Source organism: Calypte anna, chromosome 4A (assembly GCF_003957555.1).
Source record: "Calypte anna isolate BGI_N300 chromosome 4A, bCalAnn1_v1.p, whole genome shotgun sequence".
Lineage (NCBI taxonomy): Eukaryota > Metazoa > Chordata > Aves > Apodiformes > Trochilidae > Calypte > Calypte anna.
The window spans coordinates 16,229,638-16,248,616 of record NC_044248.1 but is presented as its reverse complement, the minus strand read 5'-3'; the positions used below and the strand labels follow the sequence as shown (position 1 = coordinate 16,248,616).

At 38.9% G+C, this 18,979-nt stretch overlaps 1 protein-coding gene across 2 annotated transcripts in view; it reads left to right on the top strand.

Annotated features, from left to right (window-relative positions):
- GABRA4 (gamma-aminobutyric acid type A receptor alpha4 subunit) overlaps positions 1 to 15,904 on the top strand; it is a 34,774-nt gene extending 18,870 nt beyond the window's left edge. For both annotated transcript variants that reach the window (XM_030449825.1, XM_030449824.1), the window contains exon 9: positions 15,371 to 15,904. In XM_030449825.1, the coding sequence (XP_030305685.1) occupies positions 15,371 to 15,904 (534 nt within the window). The remainder of the gene's footprint in view (positions 1 to 15,370) is intronic.
- The last annotated feature ends 3,075 nt before the right edge of the window (positions 15,905 to 18,979 follow it).

Below are 18,979 nucleotides of genomic sequence, written 5' to 3'. Positions count from 1 at the left end.
GGTAGTTTTGTCTTCTGTGTCTTTTCACATCTCATTTGTATCCTTCTCTTTTTGCCTCTCCACCCTTTCCATCTGATACTTCTGCTCAGCTGCTGTCCACCCACTTCCACTTTTCTTCCTCCTCTTTGCTCTCCTACCATAGATCATTACTGTTTTCAGCCTCCTGGCTGTGTGGTTCTGTTAGCTCCTCTTTGTGCTTAGAAGGATGGATGTGCTCCTGAGGAGTTTGTTACAGTAGAAGCTCCATTGGCTTATACTAAGGAAGAGATAGAAGCAAGGAAAAGTATGTTTACAGTAGCGTTAAGGTTGCCATGTGCATAGAGGTATTGGTGCCATTAGTTTATTCTGAGCTTCTTGATTGTGCAATGTGTAGTTTAGTATCTTGGGCACTCCCTGAGGACTGTTAATAAATACTACTTTTGGTGGTCAGTTTTACTTGGGCCCATAGGAAAACAAATTGCACAAGAATTGTTACATCCTAGGTTTGATTCTAAGTTTTTACTAAAACAAAAGGAAAAAATAGTATTTGTGTTGAGTAACAATGATGTAGACTTAACAGAACTGTTCTGATCCATGGTAAGAATTGCTGTAAGTCAGTCTTATATCATGTTTAACCATTTACACATGTTTTAGAGAAATATCTTCCTCTCTCTCTCTTTTTTTTTTTTTTTTTAATTTTTTAATTTTTTTTTAATTTAATCAACAGAAGACACACAGCATCACACAACTAGAAAGCTAGGTAAATGAGTTGTGAACAGTTTTATTCCACTGCTTCTTTGATAAAAGCGATAGAGTGCTTACAGGTTTGGGCATCTTGGTACTTTTTTGAAGGGTTAAACAGTGTTAATGTTACAAGTATGTAAGTAAGTGAGAATGCTGATTATACCTTGAACTGTTTGGGCTGGATTTTGTTTTTCTTTTGTTTCACTTTGTTGTGAATTTTGTTTGCTTGCTTGAGTTTTTGTTTTGGTTTGTTTGTTTTTGTGGGGTTTTTTTTACCCTTTTTACCTATGCTATGACTTTAGTCTTTGATCTTGCAGCACAGGTGTAGAGATGTTGTTATAAGGGCTTAGCTATTGTGCAGTTTTTTTCCATGATTAGAGAATGACTTGGTCCTGGTTTCCTGCTGTGAAGAACAGAAGCTGATATGGCTGGTTTAATTTGTCAAAGGCTGTTAGGCTCTGCTTCCTAATCTGGCATGTAATATAGTTCTTCTCCTTAAAATTTTTAGTTTTGCTTATAAAATGCTAATCTACAATCTTATGCCTTATTATGAATCCAACTTGTTTTCTGCACATCTAATCAGTGCTGATTTACTAGAGGTAACAGAATTTCAGCATTCCTGTGAGTTTGTAGTGATATTATAATTTTAAATAAGGAATATGTTTTATGGGCTGTTGATTCTGCATTATTCACTTGGTGGTTATGTACTTCTGTTTGGCTTTTTTCTTATTTTTTTCTTCTCCAGTAATGTGGTGGCATTGTCCTAGAGGGACTCTAGGAGGAAGGAAGTTGGGCTATGATACTAGATTCCCCATAAAGGATGGGGATTTTACCACATGATAGTATTAAAAATTAGGCATATTATTAGTAAAGTTTGGTAAAATAAAGCTAAATTGAACATAGTTGGAAGTCTCTTTTTGACATGCATCTGTCCAATTTCTGACCATAGAATTTACGTGGGTTTTCTATATTTAATCAGTTCATTTAATCATGATCATTACTCATACTAATTAGAGTCCTTGGTGCTGTCTTGTTTTTATCTTTTCCATCAAAAAAACTTTGCTAGTTGTCTTGGATAAAAGGCAACTCCTGTAATTATGATCAAATGATTTGCAATGTGTTCATTCCTATCATGTATTTCCTTGCCACAACCAGTACATCTTTACTGTATATTCTATATGCTTTTCTAGATTATCCTCTTTTATGCTTTTTTGATGCTACATGATGGGTGTGACAGATCAATATGTTGATTACACTAAGTGTTGAATGAATTTTGGAGTCTAACTAAGTAATCTGAACTGTGTTAATTAAAAAAAAAAACAAATCAATCCTGGTATCAGGCTAATTTCCTGGGCTAGCGGTGGCAGGAGCAAGCATACAACATGTGCCCCTCAGCCACTTGAATTGGTTTTAGCCATGGTATATATTCAGCCTCCTCTCCCTCCTTGCCCCATTTCAACTCTTTCTTCTTGTCTCCTGTAACTTCCTGGTACAAACTTAATGTATTTCCATAAGGAGAAGTGCTGCAGCAGGCACCACATGAGTAGGACCCCAGCTTGTCTAAAATCTGCCTTGGACAGCCTCACATATCTCTCTGTCAAGCACACTGAAATAATACTAGAATCTTTCCAAGACAACAGATATGACTTACAGTTTGGTCTTCTGTGATGTACTTGACTTAGGAGCAAGTTAAAATCCTGTCAGGTTAAAAGGAATGAACCTGTCCCTAAACGGCCTGAACTTCTTTGCTTAGTGAAAGGAAAAGTGTTATTGCAAGACAGTCTGTGATGGAAATGAATGATTTATAGTTTGTTATTGGGCTCCTGAGTTTATTTTTATACTTCTGAACTATTTCCTTTTCACTGTATTCCTATGAAGTTTATTTTTAAAGATCTACCCAGTTTTGGAGATGATACTGAAAAAAAAGTCTTGAGCATGAGCTTCAACCTCAGCTGTTTGTTAAAGAGTGTGAAACTTGAAGAAACAGGTCAAACTCAACACAAAGCTTTTGAATGGAATTTCTTCAAACACAGTCACAAGTAGATGGTACCTCTTGAACTTTCTTCCTCTTTTCTGAAGCCCATTATATGTCTTGAGTAAGCCCTGTAGCATCTAGATGCACCTGTAAATGCACACTCCTTACCAGGAGGATGCATACTGGGGTGATAGGTGACTGTCACATTTACAAGAAATATTGTAAAGTGGGCAACCTGCATACATGCTTTCACATGGTGAAGATGTATTTTCTATGATGCCTTTTAGCCATAGGATAGACACAGCACGTTACATACTGGAAGTGGGAGGAAAACAGAGATCCTTTGATGGCATTTGGTGAACATCTGTAGCAATTAATGTGTTGGGCTTGTGCCCAACATTGTGCCCTCTGTCATGAATTTGACAGCAAGGACTGGGCCAGCAAATTGTTCTGATGGGCTGGATACAACCCAGAGGCCATAGGCTGGATACTTCTCTTTAGTTGTTTTGTTGTTGTGTTTTTGTTAGTTGGTTGGATTATGGTTGGTTTGGTTTTTTTTTTCATGTATGTCTGTATCTTGTGTCTAAAGCCTAGACTGTAAGTGAAAGCAGAAATTTAATCTTTGCACTTAAACTTTTGAATATGTAGACATTCTCTAATGACGATCGTTGCATAAAATCTGCTGCCTTTAGAGAGTACTCAAAGGTACTGGGAAATGCATTTACCACTTAATTTCTTTGCTTCTTCCTTGAACTAATAGAAAAATAGCTTCTGCTGTCACAGTAAATATAGAAGTGGAGTTCAGCCCATTTTTCACAGATGTGAAGGGAGTTACCTGATGATCAGACGTATCTTGATGGCACTTGACCACATCTGTTTACTAAACTCCGTATGTGGATGCACAGCCTGTCTCCTCTGTGACTTGAATACTCCTGCAAATGGAACTGCATTTCAGTTTTTAAACATAACTTTTTGCTGCTTCACTGCTTCTATACTGCCTAGGGTGTTATGATTCAGGTTGTTTTTAGGGCAATGGCATTTAACTCAGATCTTAAAGAAGTACTTCAAGCTCAGGAAATGCATAGAGGTTATGCAGATATAAGGCCAGGACCATACAAAAGGAGGTTGCTGTGTCATGTGAGTAATTTCTGTGACACATCAAAAATTTTCTGTCACTCTAGTTAAATTTGTCAACATTTTTACTGTCAAGGATTTACAGTCTTAATAGTCTAGCATCGTGTTTAAGTAGGATTAGAGTAGATGCAGTTCACAAAACAACTGGCACATTCATAGTGAATGCACTTTGAAAGATAGGAGAGAATGAGCACCTGGGGTAAGGCTGCAGGGACTTACTGGGAACTGTGAATGTTTGGATACCTGAGACAGAATAGTTCCAAAGTGGTTGTTGATATTTTTTATTAGCTGTGATAGTTAGGTACAATATTTTGTGGGTTTTCCCCTTTTTAAAAATTATTTTTTATTTTAATTGCTTGTTTGTTTTTGTGCTTGGTTTGTTTTTGTTTGTGAGGTTTTTAAAAATTGATTTGTTAGACTTAGGTGGTCCTACCCAGCACCTGGCTCTGATTGAAATATATAAAGCTAAATATGTGCTTAAATATATGGTTGGGTCATAAATGTGGTTTGAACCACTAAATGTGGGATGAACAATTTAAAATGGCTTTCTTAATATTTCACACAGTACATCTTTATAAATAGCGTAAATTATAGTGCTACATTAAAAAATAAGGCTTCTTTCCAAAAACCTAATGTTGCTCTGCCTTTAACATGGTTGAGTTGTGAGGTAAATTTACACTGGAAGTAGAAACATTTATCTACTTCAAAGAGAGCAGAGAAATTATTGAAGCATACTGCCTAGTATTAGGTTTGAGTCTAGATTCCGACTGAATTTCTACTTTAATGTGAACACTGTATTCCAGAATTCAGTTACAATGAAGCTGAAAATTGGCTGATATTTGCTAAAATGAATGGAAGTGCTTAAGTTCAAAATGAGTTTTTTCTTATTGATGGTGGGAAGGGTTTTTTTAATTATTTGTTTGGTTTTGTTTTTTGTTTGTGATGTCTTTTTTATATATGAACAAAAGAAGCAGGAGTTCTTATTTCAACATTTGATTCACAACTAAAAAATAAATCCTGCTGGAGTGCCATCTCCTCCAGCCCTTAGAAGCAAATGTGGTAATAGCTCACTCTTCAGTTTTCTCTAAGTATTATAATGAACTACCTCAATAATAGGCAAGGGAATATAACAGAGATGCTTGGCTGTTATTCATCTAATGCTCAATACCTGACAGTGTTCATTGTAGTTACCAGAAGACTTAATTTAAATGACATGAGGATAAGGCTTTTATTTTAGAAACCAAAGCATAGCTCAGTAATGTCAATCTTTCAGTGGTTAATTTAGAAAATACTACACCCCTTAATTTTTAATTTTTAAATATGCTTAAATGGTTTTCTCTGTCATGCTGATCTACTGAAAAGAGACACGCCTTATGGTTTCCTTGTTTGAATAAGCAACACAATCCTGTTCAGCCCCAAAATAACATTTGTTACTAATGTCAATTGCAGGCATTAAGTGAAGTCTTGATCTAATTGCGATTTCCTTTTTTTGTTTGTTTCTTTTTTTTTTCTTTGTAGTATAAATACTCAAAAAATCTATGGTAGCAATTCAGAATAAACTGATCTGGTGTCAGGGGTAAGATTTTCAAAATGCTCAGCATCCCTTAAAATGCAAATTGTCAGTGAGTTTATAGTTTTCCCTGTCATAATTAGTATGGAATGGTGCCTTTGAACAGAAGGCTCTTCATATTTTTGCTTAAACCTTTTTCTGTATTTACAATCAAATTTCAGTTTTGTTTCCCCTCTGCAAAGAGTTTTCAATACTGGTGAGCCCAATGACACCAAATTGCAGTTGCATTTTGCAGCTGTGTGAGATTTCTAGCTGACTTCATTTTTTGCACTGGCAAAATTGGAGTCAGAAAAAATAAGTGTTGAGAGGCTTGGGAAAATCAATGAGGCAAGGAGTGTGTCAGGCATTTTCAGCAAACTACTGAAGCAAATTTAACTACAGGTTTAAGGTGACCAAAAATGGAAAGATAAACAATGAAGGTATTTGGTCCCTAGTCAGGTGTTCTTCTTTTCATAGGTGTCTCACAGTTGTTTGGGGCACAACCTAGGCTAGTAGATTTATATCCTTCTCTCTAGTAGTGTTTTGTGTTGGTTCTTTATGCCATCATATAAATACAGTCTCCAAGAACTGTCAAACACCAGTGCTTAAGAAACTTAGGCATGCATACTTATGTACACATACATCTGTACATGCATGCATGTAATTAGTTTTTAAGCACCATTTAGGTTGATAAGTTTATTTGGCATAAATTTGACATCCATTTTTTGAAAAAAGACTCTGCTAACTTATGTCTCTTTAATAACCTGGAATTGACTTTTCTTCTACAACTTGCAGTTCGAGACGTGTAATGGTGGATTATAAAATGGAGTGCTCTTTTTATCTCTCATCTCCTCCCTTCATCCAATTCAGATCAGAAAATGAGTAGCATTGTAGCTTAGACTGGCTCTTGTAGCTTATCTCCCCCTCACTTTTTCCTCCCGAAGTAATCCCTTTGCTCTTTGTACCTCTAAAGCTGTGGACTAGAATACATCATATTCTGTGGCAGGTGGAGCTTTTACTTGGTCATATTCCAGGACTCTTTAAGGCAAAACAAAATCTCTAGTTCTATTCCAGCAAAATTTTGATTGACTGGCTCTAAAACATAATAGTAAAATATGGGAGATTTCTCCTCCAAGTTGTGCATTTGCTAACAGCGAGGCAATATGGTGACTCAGTGGGATTTGGTACAAGCAGCATTATTTACACTGATGACAAGATGCTACTTCCCTGGGAAATGTCAAATGGTGTGTATCTGGCAGGCTATATAATGTCCTCCCAGAGGAACAGACTGTTTTGTTAGGAAGGGATGGTAAGGATAAAAAACTCCATGATAGATTTTAATAGGAAAATATTACTTAATTATTTCACAAACAGTTTTCATGTTGCAGCTAAACAGTAAGTAATGCCAGACTTCTGGTTGCTTCAGGCCTTCCAGGTTTTGCATGAGGTTTTTGTTGGAATTAATCAAGATCTCCCAATTTAGGAAAGCTGTGCTTTCATGCAGTACATAACTGACCTTCGTATAGATTAATTTAGCTGCATCTTGTTGAAGGTTTAGTAGTGCTGTCATGGAAAGCTCTAATCTTAGTCTTGCAAAATTTACAGCAAGGCATAAAGATGCTTATTTACTATTCACTTGAAATTTTTTTAGTCACAACTCTTTGTTATATGCTTGGTTATTCTAATAAACAGCTTGTCTCGAGTTTCAAAGATGCTTTGATTGTGATATCCTTTTCAGGGTGCATTTTTTGGGTTGGTTTTTTGTGGCTGTTTTGGTTTTTTTTTTTCCTTGTTTTTTTTTAGCTTAGATTAAGTATCAGAAATGGTGATTAAGCAACTGAAAGGCTTGATTGTTAAATTTCCCTGGGGTAGGAATTTATGGAACTGATTTGCTGCTTCTGAAGTGTTTGTCGTTCATTTTAGGTGGAAAAACACCTACTCTGTTTCATCAGAATGGCCAGCATGCCTGTTACATACAGCCTCCCAAAAACACCACATGGGAGTCTGAGCAGGCTTGAGTCCTGCCCTTTCTGTCTTGGAGAAATGTGCTAATAACCAGACTGCCAGCCAGGTTGTCTGCAGGATGTTAAGTTCCTGTTGAAGCTGCCCTCGTTAAATAATTTGTATGGGGCCAGGGATAAAAGAGAGGAATTAATTCTGGAGCCAGCTTGTCTGGGCTACACTGCAAGCTGAGCCTGAGGTCGAAGTGTACAGAATGCAACATCTGTAAGAAGGAATGACAACTATTTGTCCCAGAATATCTGTAGCAGCCTGGTGGGAAGCACTTGAGATGTGGGAAGCCTGTGACATTATCTCCCAGACAGGACAGATTTGAGGTCTCCTGTCACCTCACCTTCGTTCCCCTCCTGGTGGCTGGGTCCCTTCAGAGGAGGGCAGTCTTTCTGTGCCTTTACAATGCGATTTACCTATCTAGCTTCAGGAAGGAGCTCAGAGCTGGAAGTGCTGGGTACGGTTGGATGGCTGCTGCTGCAAAGGCATGTGTGTAATTGAGGCTGTGATCCTACCCAGGGCATTTCTCTCCAGCTTTGACAGCTGCTTGCTGGATGGTGAAGCATTAGCTCTTTCCCGCTAGGACTGGTACCAGATGGTGGTGTTGTGACTTGTACGTTCTGCTGTGAATTTATCCCTGAGAAAGTAGAAGCTACTGCTTTGAATGTTAACTGCCTCTGTCCCAGAGGGACACACCACCTCAGTGAAATCTGGTGAAAGATCTGCTAGGGATCTGGAAAACATGTTGGCCTGCTGCTGTTTCAGTGAACAGTCGGTGCAAAAGCAGCCCTGAGAACTTGTACAAGCATTGCTGTGAAGGTTTGTTGGAGGATGAGACTGACATAGGTCTTCTCAAGTGTCTATATATTGAACTCCAGGACAGCTGAGTAATTTTCCAAAAAGTGCTGAGGCAGATGAGAAGAGGAGCTCTGAGTTATACTGCAAATCTATGGCCTTATTTTTTATGTGTAGGATGGTTCCCACTTAGCTCAAACAATACAAACTGCTTACTTTGGATTTAAATCCCAACAGAATGTATCCATCATACAAACCGTGACGGAATTCAAAACTGCAGAGACAGAGCACTAACAGGCTATAGGCAGATGCTTTGGGGATGTATGAAAGCTTTGCACCAGCACCAGAATTTCGCGCAGGTTGTGTATTATATTTGTAAGTAGAGTCCTATGGATGAAGTTGCCTAATGCCCTGGAAATCACTTTCAGCATTGCTGCATTCTCCCCAGGACTCTGCTTGTGACTTTTAAATAATGTTCTTGTTTGTTTTACAGATTCTAGGTTGGTTTTGTCATAGGGATTATGCACTGTGGATGTTACCATCTCTGTTCTGTAACAAGATGACTGAGTTTGTCAGGTCAGTTACTGAATACTGTTGTGCTGATGATCCCCTGCCCATAGATCTCAGCTCAGCTGGTGCACGCTTCTTCAGTTCATGCCAGATTTGCAGTCTTGACTTCACTGAAGTGCAAATTTGGCTCGCTTGTCAAAAACTGGTTTTACAAAATATTCTAGTTCTTTTTTTTTTTTTTTTTTTTTGCTCGAGTGAGGCATTATGTAAGCTTAGGGAAAGTTTCAGAATTTTCACATTTATATGAGCAGCTGTTTATAGTGTGCAAAAATTGTTATATTGAAGACTTTAGATTGACTCATAATTGTGCATCATTTTAGTGCAGTAGTGAACAACACTTTTAAATTGGGCTCAAATAGAAAAGCAAACAATGGGCAAATCAATTTTTTGTTGTAGTGTGGGTTATTTTCTATACATTCTGCCACAGAAGCTGACCACCAAACTTTCTTCACAAATCTGCCATAGTATTTAACAATAAGTAGTATAGATTTAATGGTGAAGGGTGCTACAGTGTTGTTCATTGTATTATTCATGGTCAATGGCATATGAATCCACTTGTCAAGGGAAGAATATAGCATTCATTACTGTATTTTACAGATGCCTGCAAGGAGGTTAGTTCAGTAATCCTATCTTCATGTCAAATAAAATGATCTTTCTGCTCTGGAATTAGTAAAAGGCATCTTACGTCAGGACTTTTTACATAGGAAACATTTGTATTGAGTGTATCTCCCCTACTTAAGTTCTTTTAAAGACAAAAACCACACAAAATAGCATCTCTTGGTTGTAAACTGCAGTGAGGTTTTTGCTTTTTTCTTTAGTTTTAGTACACAAAAGAGTTGCCTGAGGACCTTGGATGTTGTAGCACATGACCCACAGACCTGGTAGGATTTCAGTCTTGTGTGTGTGTCTGGGCCTGAGGAGATGTAGGTTCCTAATGAAGTGGTGCAGAAACCTCAAATCCATCATGCTGAATCCCAGAGAGATGGAACATTATGGGAGAAGGCTTGGGATGTGTAAGCTTGGCCATCAGGAGCTACTGTTTACAACCAGCATGCTCCAGCTGCTTTCAGTATATGGGCTGGCAGAGGAGTGTCCCGTGCTTAAGCACTGAACAGTGCTGCAGGAGATATGAGCAGATTCAATTATTTCCCTCTCTGACAGAATTTGAACCTCTTGTCCATCCTGTGCCCCTCACTTTTTCATAAAGTATGCTAATGCACAGGATTGAACTCTCTAAATCTCTTGTATAGAGCCTTCCCCCACCATTTTTTTTTAATTTTTGTGGACTAATGAAATACTTATTTGGGCACAAAGAAGGAGTGATTACCAGTTTGCATTTCCTTGTCTTTGGTCAATGCCTTGGCTTTGTTAGTGTGATCACCTGTCTGCCTCTGGTATGCTCTACCTTTTTGTGTCCTTAAAGCAAGGTTTCAGTGATAAATGTTTTAAGTCCCATGCGGGGTGAAATTTAGGTTTCTGTTAAAAATGAAATCAGTGCTGTTGATTCTTAGCATTAGCATATCTCAGGCAACCACAGAGCTTTGTCCAATGAAGATATGTTTAATTATAGCAAAATATATATTCTTAGATGATTATTGGAGATGTTGAGTACTGTGTCTATGCATGGACAGGAATTGTGTTCTGATATTGCCTGGGATTTTGAGGCTCTCATCCATACTATTTCTGCTAGTTAAGATTAAGATGCTTAATTCTTCTGGTAGGATCAACAGCACAAATGTTTCCTCTTGAAGGAGGATACGGCAGAGCACTTTCAACTACTGGTTTGGTGGTGGTTCTGAAGGGTGAAGTGGTTTTGGACCAAGTCAGTATGATTGGCTATTTCAAAGAAAGAGTGAGGCATCATTTATATAAGCAGCAAGATACTGTAGCTAGAGAAAGGTAATATTTATTAAATGTATTAATGCTGGCATTGCATGCTGTAATGCAATGCATTTTATGGTAGCTTCCAGACTCCCATTTTGCATTCCTGAGCTACACCATTTTAAAAGTCTCCCAAAAATCTCACTGAAACATCTCCAGAAAATAAAATCCTTTCTGAATCTAGAGGGAGAATGTGAAAAATGTGGACTCAGTATTTCCTGTGGAGGCCCATCTGGACTACACAGCAGCTCTCTGTTGGCTTGGGTTAATTGAACAGTTTCCTAACTTGCCCTCAGACAGGAATCTTCACTTGGATAATGCCTTCATTTCTTGGATTACATTTTAATTTGGCTTCCATTTGATTTTCATGTTTTATTTCTTGCCACTGGTATTCATGCCACTACCAATAGGCAGTAGGTTTGTGCTTCTTGCTGTTGTTTTTAAAAAGACAAAGAAAAATAAATTTTAGAGGTAGGAAGTGCGTTATCCCTGCGTATCACTTTGTTGCTCATGTTGTCATTATCACAATATCAATTTACTAGGGGTGTGCATCGTAACTGAAATGTCTGTGGAAGGTTTTGCTTAGTACATAACAAACCTTGATTTTTACCATATTTTTTAATGTAGTGGTTAATTTGACTTCTGCTGATGTCAGCAGAATTTGGTTCATTAAGGCTTGGCTATGGGATCAGCCTTGTGTTCTTAGTGACCTTGGCACAAGGTAATAGCAGGCTGATGAAATCTTCAGATGACAGAGTTGTGAGGTAGCATCAGAGCAGAGGAGGGAGAAATTAATTCTGTTTGTAACATTAAATGGAGTAAACAGGGTTTTATGCGTACAGCCAATAGCAAGAATTTTTGCTTGATTTTTTGGGTATTTTTTCAGCTGAAGAAACTAAAAAGGAGAGACATCTGAGTGCTCTGAAGGAGGAGAAAGAGATACTGTCGTGATATAGTCTTCAGTGGGGCAAGTGCAAGAAGAAGCTGTATGAAGGGGTGGTGTGAGCAGTGTGCTGGGAATGTGTGTGCATTCTGCTCATCCTTCCCAGGGCATGGAGCTGGGTGCTTGCCTAGGGGTACATCTGTTAAAGATGTTAAAAAAAGAGGCAGGCTGCCCACCTCTAGTTTTGCTGGTGCACACTGATTTTGCAAAACTTACTGGGGACAGATGTTGAACCATGTTCACCCGAGGGCTTCTGAGGTGCATAGTGACCTGGAGCACTGACCTAGGAGGTTTTCTGTCTCTGTTTAAGTTACTCCCAGCACTGTTGGAGTATTAATGTCTGAGAGGCTGCCCTAGCAGTGGCTGCAGCCACTGCCTTTCTGTGTGTCCTACAACAGCTCTCTCGATGAAACAGGCTTGTTTCAGTAGGGTTCAAGGACAATGTTCAATTTAGGAACACAAATCCAAAGTATCACAATTACATTATTCAAGAACAACCAGTTTTCAGTGATATGTTCTCTGTGGGGCAAGTTAGAAATCCCATTTTTAATTTGTATGAGTGCTTTTAAGGTGGTTTCCAGAGAATTAACAGTAACTATATCCAAGTATTTGGGGCTTGTTATGCACTTCTGCTTTGTGCTATCTTAAGATGTTACCTCTTTTGGTTTTATGTGTACGTTGTGATACTTAAAAGGAAACTGTGTTTCTCTCTGATCTAAAGGCTGCTGAAATACAGGAATTTTTCTGTATCAGTGACGAGAATGCCCAGTTGACTTTTAAAGTTACAGAAATAGTATAGATAATCTTATTCCATAACAAACACTGTAATGGGACATGAGCAGTGGATTAAATAAAAATAGTTTTTACTTGGTCACTTAGATGACAGCCAAAGTGGGTGGAAGAGGAGATATTATGCACATGTATTGATGGAAGAAAGTTCCCACAGAAGAAGTGGAGATGACTGGAATGTGAGAAGGAACCTGTCTGCTTGTTTTATGATTGTAGTTGGAGTGGTTGAAGATGTGGTACTTCTGTTCTCCAGCAGCATCACCTCTGATCTACTGCTCTGATGAAGGCAGAGAGCAGGAGGGAAGCAAGACATGTTAGATCCAGTGCAGATCTACTTTGCAACCCCTGTCCCAGCCTGTGGGTTTTTGTTCCCTGGCCACTACTTGAAAGTTTTATGATGGAAGAATCTCCCTTGAGCAACGCCAGGTTGTCCAGGCATGTGCATGTAAAATGTAAACTCCCCTTCTCTGAATGACTCTAGTGCCAGTTTCTTCATAGCACAGAGTTGTTGTTTTGGACAGTGATGAACATCTTGCATCTGCTTACCTTTGCAAGCCTTCCAAGTGGCATGCAGTACTCTGTCAGGTATTGCCAAGTCTCTAGTAAATGTGCTCCTGACCTGAGTATATTTTCTAATATCAATTTAGCAGTCTTGAAAGCGGCTTTACTATTCCAGGGTCATGGACAACCCCTGTGTGAAAGTGTCCCAGTTGTATCTCTGTGTGTACTTCGGCCCTCTGCAAAGTGTGATTCAGGCTTCTCTTTCAAAAAGTGCAATCAGTGTTTCTTTCAGGAAATACCAGTTTGTTCCAGTACTCTTTTTCTTGGATTGCAGATGCAGAAAAATAAATAAAATAGACTGACATGCTTCTATGCAAGAAGGAAAACTGTGAAACCTAAGAAACTTAAGAGGGATTCTTTGATATATCAACCATGAGCTGGCAAATATTTTGGCCATGAACTGGCATTATCTGTGGCAGCTACAGATGAATTTAAGCCAGCAGTATTGCCATTGATTGATTGATACTGCACTTAACAGCATTTGGGACCAGCATTCTGACCGTGCTGGGGGTACTGACGATGCCAAGTGATTTGATTTTTTTGTTTTGTAACTGCTTTTTCAGATTTTTTTTTCCAGCTCTATTTCTCTGTTTCCTTGGGCAAAACATCTAAGCACAACTGATGCAGCAGGCAGATCTGGTTGTCACTCTTCTCACTCCCCAGGGTACCTTGAATAACACCCGAACTGGTATTCCGTTACTGCTGTGGCATGTAGGTGGAGAGCACTGCTGTTGGAGGAAGTCAGTCAGACAGATTACTGCCCACTTTCTCTCCTTTTTCCTTGTCCTGTGAGCTTTGGCAGGATTTTCTGGTAGGGGGAAGGAGAGGGGAGACAGCAGGTGTTCTGCAGGTCAGTGCTTGGGAATGGTATCAGAGAAGTTCAAGTCGTGGGATTCTTTGATGAATAAGTGATTGGTCCTGCTTGCATTTTAGGCCTGTATTGCTGCTGTTGAGTATGTGGACCTTCTTTGCTGTTGCATTTTTGTCTTTTGGAATGCAGTCAGTCTACATGGAGTGAGAATACAACAGAGGGCTGTGAGGATGATTAAGGGACTGGAACACCTTCTTTATGAAGAAAAGTGAGAGACCTGGGACTTTTTAGTCTGGAGAGGAGAAGACTGAGAGGGGGTCTAATTAATACATTTAAATATATGAGGGATGGGCATCAAAAAGCTCATATGTGCCCTGCGATAGGATGAGGAGCAGTGGATTCAAGATAGAGCACAGGAAGTTCCGCCTCAATATGAGGAAGAATTTCTTTACTGTAAGGGTTACAGAGTCTTGGAACAGGCTCCCCAGAGAGGTTGTGGAGTCTCCTTCTCTGGGGACTTTCAAGACCCATCTGGATGTATTTCTGAGTGACCTGCCCTAGTTTTGGTCCTGCTTTGGCAGGGGCGTTGGACTTGATGATCTTCATGGGTCCCTTCCAACCCCTGACATTCTGTGATTCTGTGATTCATGCAAAAGACACTCACATATTATATCTAAAATGTAGTAGGTTTCATATTATATTTTAGGTGCAGAGCTAAAGGATCATAAGTCTGTTCTACAGGTACCTTTCCAGAAGGTTCAAGACCTGTTAGGCTTCCTCTTAAGAAGAAAGGTAGAGCCTGAATCTTACTCCTGGAAGTCAGCAAAATAATGAACTGTGCTGGATTTCCTTCTTTGTATTTCAGTTTCTCATCCAGCCTAAAAAGCACAATTTGACTTAAGTGTATCTTTTGGAGTGACATCCAGACTTGCCTGAAAACATCAGGTGATGGAGAATTCATCACTTTTCTTAGTTAATTAATGGAAAGGAGTAGTTGATGAAAGACTGATTTATTCACTGGTTCAGTTGCAGCTGGAGAATTTACTGCCTGTGGTTGATGTGAAAAAGCATTGGCTTTATTTCTGAAGGAGGAACAATGTAATATCTTGGTTTGATCAATATTTGCATATTAATAGCATCTACCATAGAAGACAAACTAGAGTTCCCATATATGGTAGTTACTTTTCTGGAGATATAAAGCAGAATTAAACCATCATGGCTGGTAAGTTGTGTCTAAAATGTTTTTATATCATCAGAGAAATAGTTAAACAATGAAGAATTTTGTTCTGAGTATGAGCCTGGGAAAAAAACCCATCTCTAACTCAAGAATCCTTAGCCTTTTGATATTAAGTTTTACATAGGTGCCATATCACATGGAGTTCGATCCGTCAGATGTTTTCACCTGGCATTCCAGCCACAGGTAAAAGGAATTCTTGCTTATAACTTTATATGATGTTAAATCTATTTTCATGACTATGCAGAATCTTTGAGTTTCTGGATTCAAGCTGGTTATATTTGTGAGTATTATTCTGATTGTGCTTCAATATAAAGTTCCATTACTTCCGCTTAAGTGAATATTTTAAGAATGACTAGATGACTTTGTTTGGTTTTTTTTTTTAAATTTTGCAGAGTACAGATGCCAATTCAAATGTGAGAAAAAGAACGAATGCCACGGTACAATCTGACGCTGATGGTGGGAGCCGAATTGACACGAGACACAGCTCCATCCAGCCTCCCTCTGTAGCTCAGGGGTCTTCTGACATTACATCCCGCTCCCTTTCTGCATCAAGTCCCAACCCTTTCACACGCATCAATGCATCAGAGACATTATCTTCTGCAAGAGCTACCCCTCCAGCTCCTCCTTCTACCCCAATTCTAACTGGATTTGTATCCCAGCATGCCACAGCTGGATCCTCTTCCATTCAGCACTTGCTTGGATCTAGACTGGAGCAGATTCAGACCACCACACCTAATACATTAGGAGCATCTGTAAAGCCATCTGCTGTTACACCACCTGCTCCCCCTGCCTCCCATTCTGGCACGAGTAAGATAGACAAATATGCACGCATTTTATTTCCTGTTACCTTTGGAGCTTTTAACATGGTCTACTGGGTGGTGTATCTATCCAAGGATACCATGGAAAAATCAGAAAGTCTAATGTAGTTTTGCTGCTATGTAGTAGTTCCTAAATTATATTCACATTTGATGCAGAGTTTCTTCTTTTGAAACTATTTAAAAAGATCAATAATTCTTATTTATAAAAGCTGTGTGCTACTTTCCCGTTGTAAAGGCTGGAGTTATTTGGGATAGTTGACTCGTACCAGAGTAATGGGTAACAGATTTGTCTTCCTCCCTTCAGCTAGCAGAAAACAGTCACGCTTTTCAGACAGACTGCTCTGGTCACACAAAACTTGCCTTTGTGAGGAGCATGCACCCCAAACAAATCAAAGGCAGAGGTGCACAGGTGGGCAGTGGAACACATCTTGACTGCTAGGAGTATGCGTGTCGATTATTACAGGTCCCTGAGGCACCCAGCACTGCTGTCTGGACACAGCATTGCATTCCCTGAGTGCAAGGTCCATGTCCTGAATATTTTGACAGTGCTTGCTAAAAAAGGACTTTCCCTGCTAGATTAAAATTGTCAGAATTGGGGGAAGAAAATGAACAGTAGAAAAAGAAAAGAGAGTCCAGCCTGGGAGAGTGCAACTCCAGAAAAGTTATGCAAAGGAGTTGTAGGGCTCCGTATATTTTTACTAAGCATTATTTTGTGTTGCAACCTGGGAAATTCTCACTCCAAAATAAGAACCATGTAAAATCTGAAATCCGATGTAATTCTCAAAATTGGAGTTTTTTGTTTGGTAAGGTGATCTTTAGTGTGCGGTTCTTCTTTGATCTTGCTGACCAGCTTGAGTGGATTTATTTCTAATTTACATGTGTTGCAGTAGAGGAGGACCAGGTCCACAATGTTCAATTTAATATTTTTTTGTTGTTGTTCTTTCATTTGTATGCTTTTGATTTGTTTGTGTTTTGTTTTCCCCCTTTGCTGCCCAACCCATATTTTTCAGTCACAATCCCCTGATTTCCTTTGAGCAATTATTCCCTCCTCCCCTTTTTACAGAATGTTTGAGTCAAGTGAAATTTTCAACACAATTTTAGAAGTGTCTTCAAAATTAAGCAAAACAGATTTTCTTGTGATTTGATGAGTGTGGCTATGGCACATCTTTGAGTAAATGAGACACACCCTGTGGTTAAGGAATGCTGTGACAAAAATAAGAAAGTTCCTTGCTGTATCCTGGGGAGAACACAGGTTTATTTGTGGTCTACTTGTTTCTTTTACACTTTGACACAGGTGCTTTTCTTAGTGGTTAAAATTGCAATATGCAAGCAGGCAACTTCACTAAAGACTTAAACAGTTTAAACATGATAGAAGTCTGCATCAAAAGTGTTTTCACCAGAATGGGTGGAAGATATGCTGGCAATAAGTCAAAAAATGTTTGCACAGATCCATCTGGCTAGGCAAATGGGCATTTCTGTGCGGGTGACACACAGTAAAAATCTGAGGCCAGATTCTCAGCTGTGATCTGGCTGCATCTTTAATGGGTTTTGTAGTAGTCGAATCTCCTTTCAATGGACTCATTTTTAGATTCAATTGATTGGAATAGCAGCTTGGTAGCCCATGGTCAATTTTTTGTGCTGAGGGGCAGGTCAGGTTGGTGTTGAGTGGTCTGTGTCTGAGTAATAATGAAGTGACTGATGGAAACCATAAGCAGGAAGGGGTAATTGAGGGCATACATGAGACTGCCCTGGACTGTATTGGGACAAGAATCAGAATAAAAAGACCCTAGAATAGTGAAAATATTACTGTATCTCTGTATCTCCTTCTGTCTCTCTCCAAAACTTCTAGACAGTTTATGGCTGAGAATCTAACCTTTTAACTTGGAGGACCTGGGAGACTGCAGGGGGTGTGTGCTGCATTGTGTAGTCTGACCTCAAGCTGCTATTTCCTGGGTAGCTTTGCTGTGCTGGTGATAGAATGCACAGCACATGGGGATGTCTGGCAGAACTTTAGTGTGATGTAGATATGATACCAACCATAACCTTAGTCTTTTCTTATTTGAGTGATACTCTCTCAAGACGCCAAGTATGGTCGTTTTGTTTTTGCCTTTGCATCTAGAAGAAGCCTGGTATTACAACAGGCCTTTGGAAAACCATTACATGTGCCCTAGCACAGAACTGGGAATGAAGCATCCATGCAAGATGGCTGAGTGCAGTAGTCTGCAGCTTTGGATGTATCTCAAGTTGCTGTAGCTGTTCCTTCCCTAATTTGGTCACATTATTGCACAATGTCAGAATAGGAGCTAGTCTGCAAGAGATTTATTTTGTAAAGCCAGAAGAAACAAAGCTAATACCTTAGAAATTATTGATCATAATTGCACAATTGATAAAATATTTCTAGTATGAAGAACTGTGTGTTTGCACCAGAGGTTACTGAAATTATTCTTTGCTTTCCTCTATGATGAGAACCATGGATGTTATCTCCCAGGCAGAGCTTTAAGTGAATCACTAGGAACAGCTGTTTCTTCCTTCCATCCATCCCTGTATACTGATTGTATAATCAGCTTTTTCAGTGCATTGTTCAGCAGGATCAACACTGGTTCAGGATATTTGACCAAGATCAGTGTAAATGTGCTACTTAGAATAATTTGTAGTTCCGTTTTATTTTGAAAACTTACAAGAAGGAAAAGGATCACAAAAATTAATAGATTCCAGTTGTTTATTTATATATGTCCATTTTGGAGGAAATTTTTAATGATACCACAGAACAAAAATCTATTTGTAGTCTGTCAGTGTATTTCTGAAGTAACTTCCAACACTTGCATGCCTATGTTCAAAATGAGATGCATTAAAAAAAATCTCACTATGCATCTAGGACTAACTTATTGTACTGTGCTACATTTTCAGTATTACAGCATATGAAGAAGTTACCATAACTAGCTTTCTAAAGTACCTGTGGACAATGTAAATAGGAATTTATTGTAAACAGTGGTTCTTCATGATATATAATCTCCTTGTAGAGTGATCAGAAACAGTAAAGAGTCTGCATTATACTCAGAAATACTGGCATGGTCTGACTACTGTGAAATTCAGAACCACAAACAAAAGCAAGAATGTGCTAAATATAGTGATCTACATGTTCTACACTGCAAACTAAAGTTCTAAGGGAAAATGTGGCAGGTG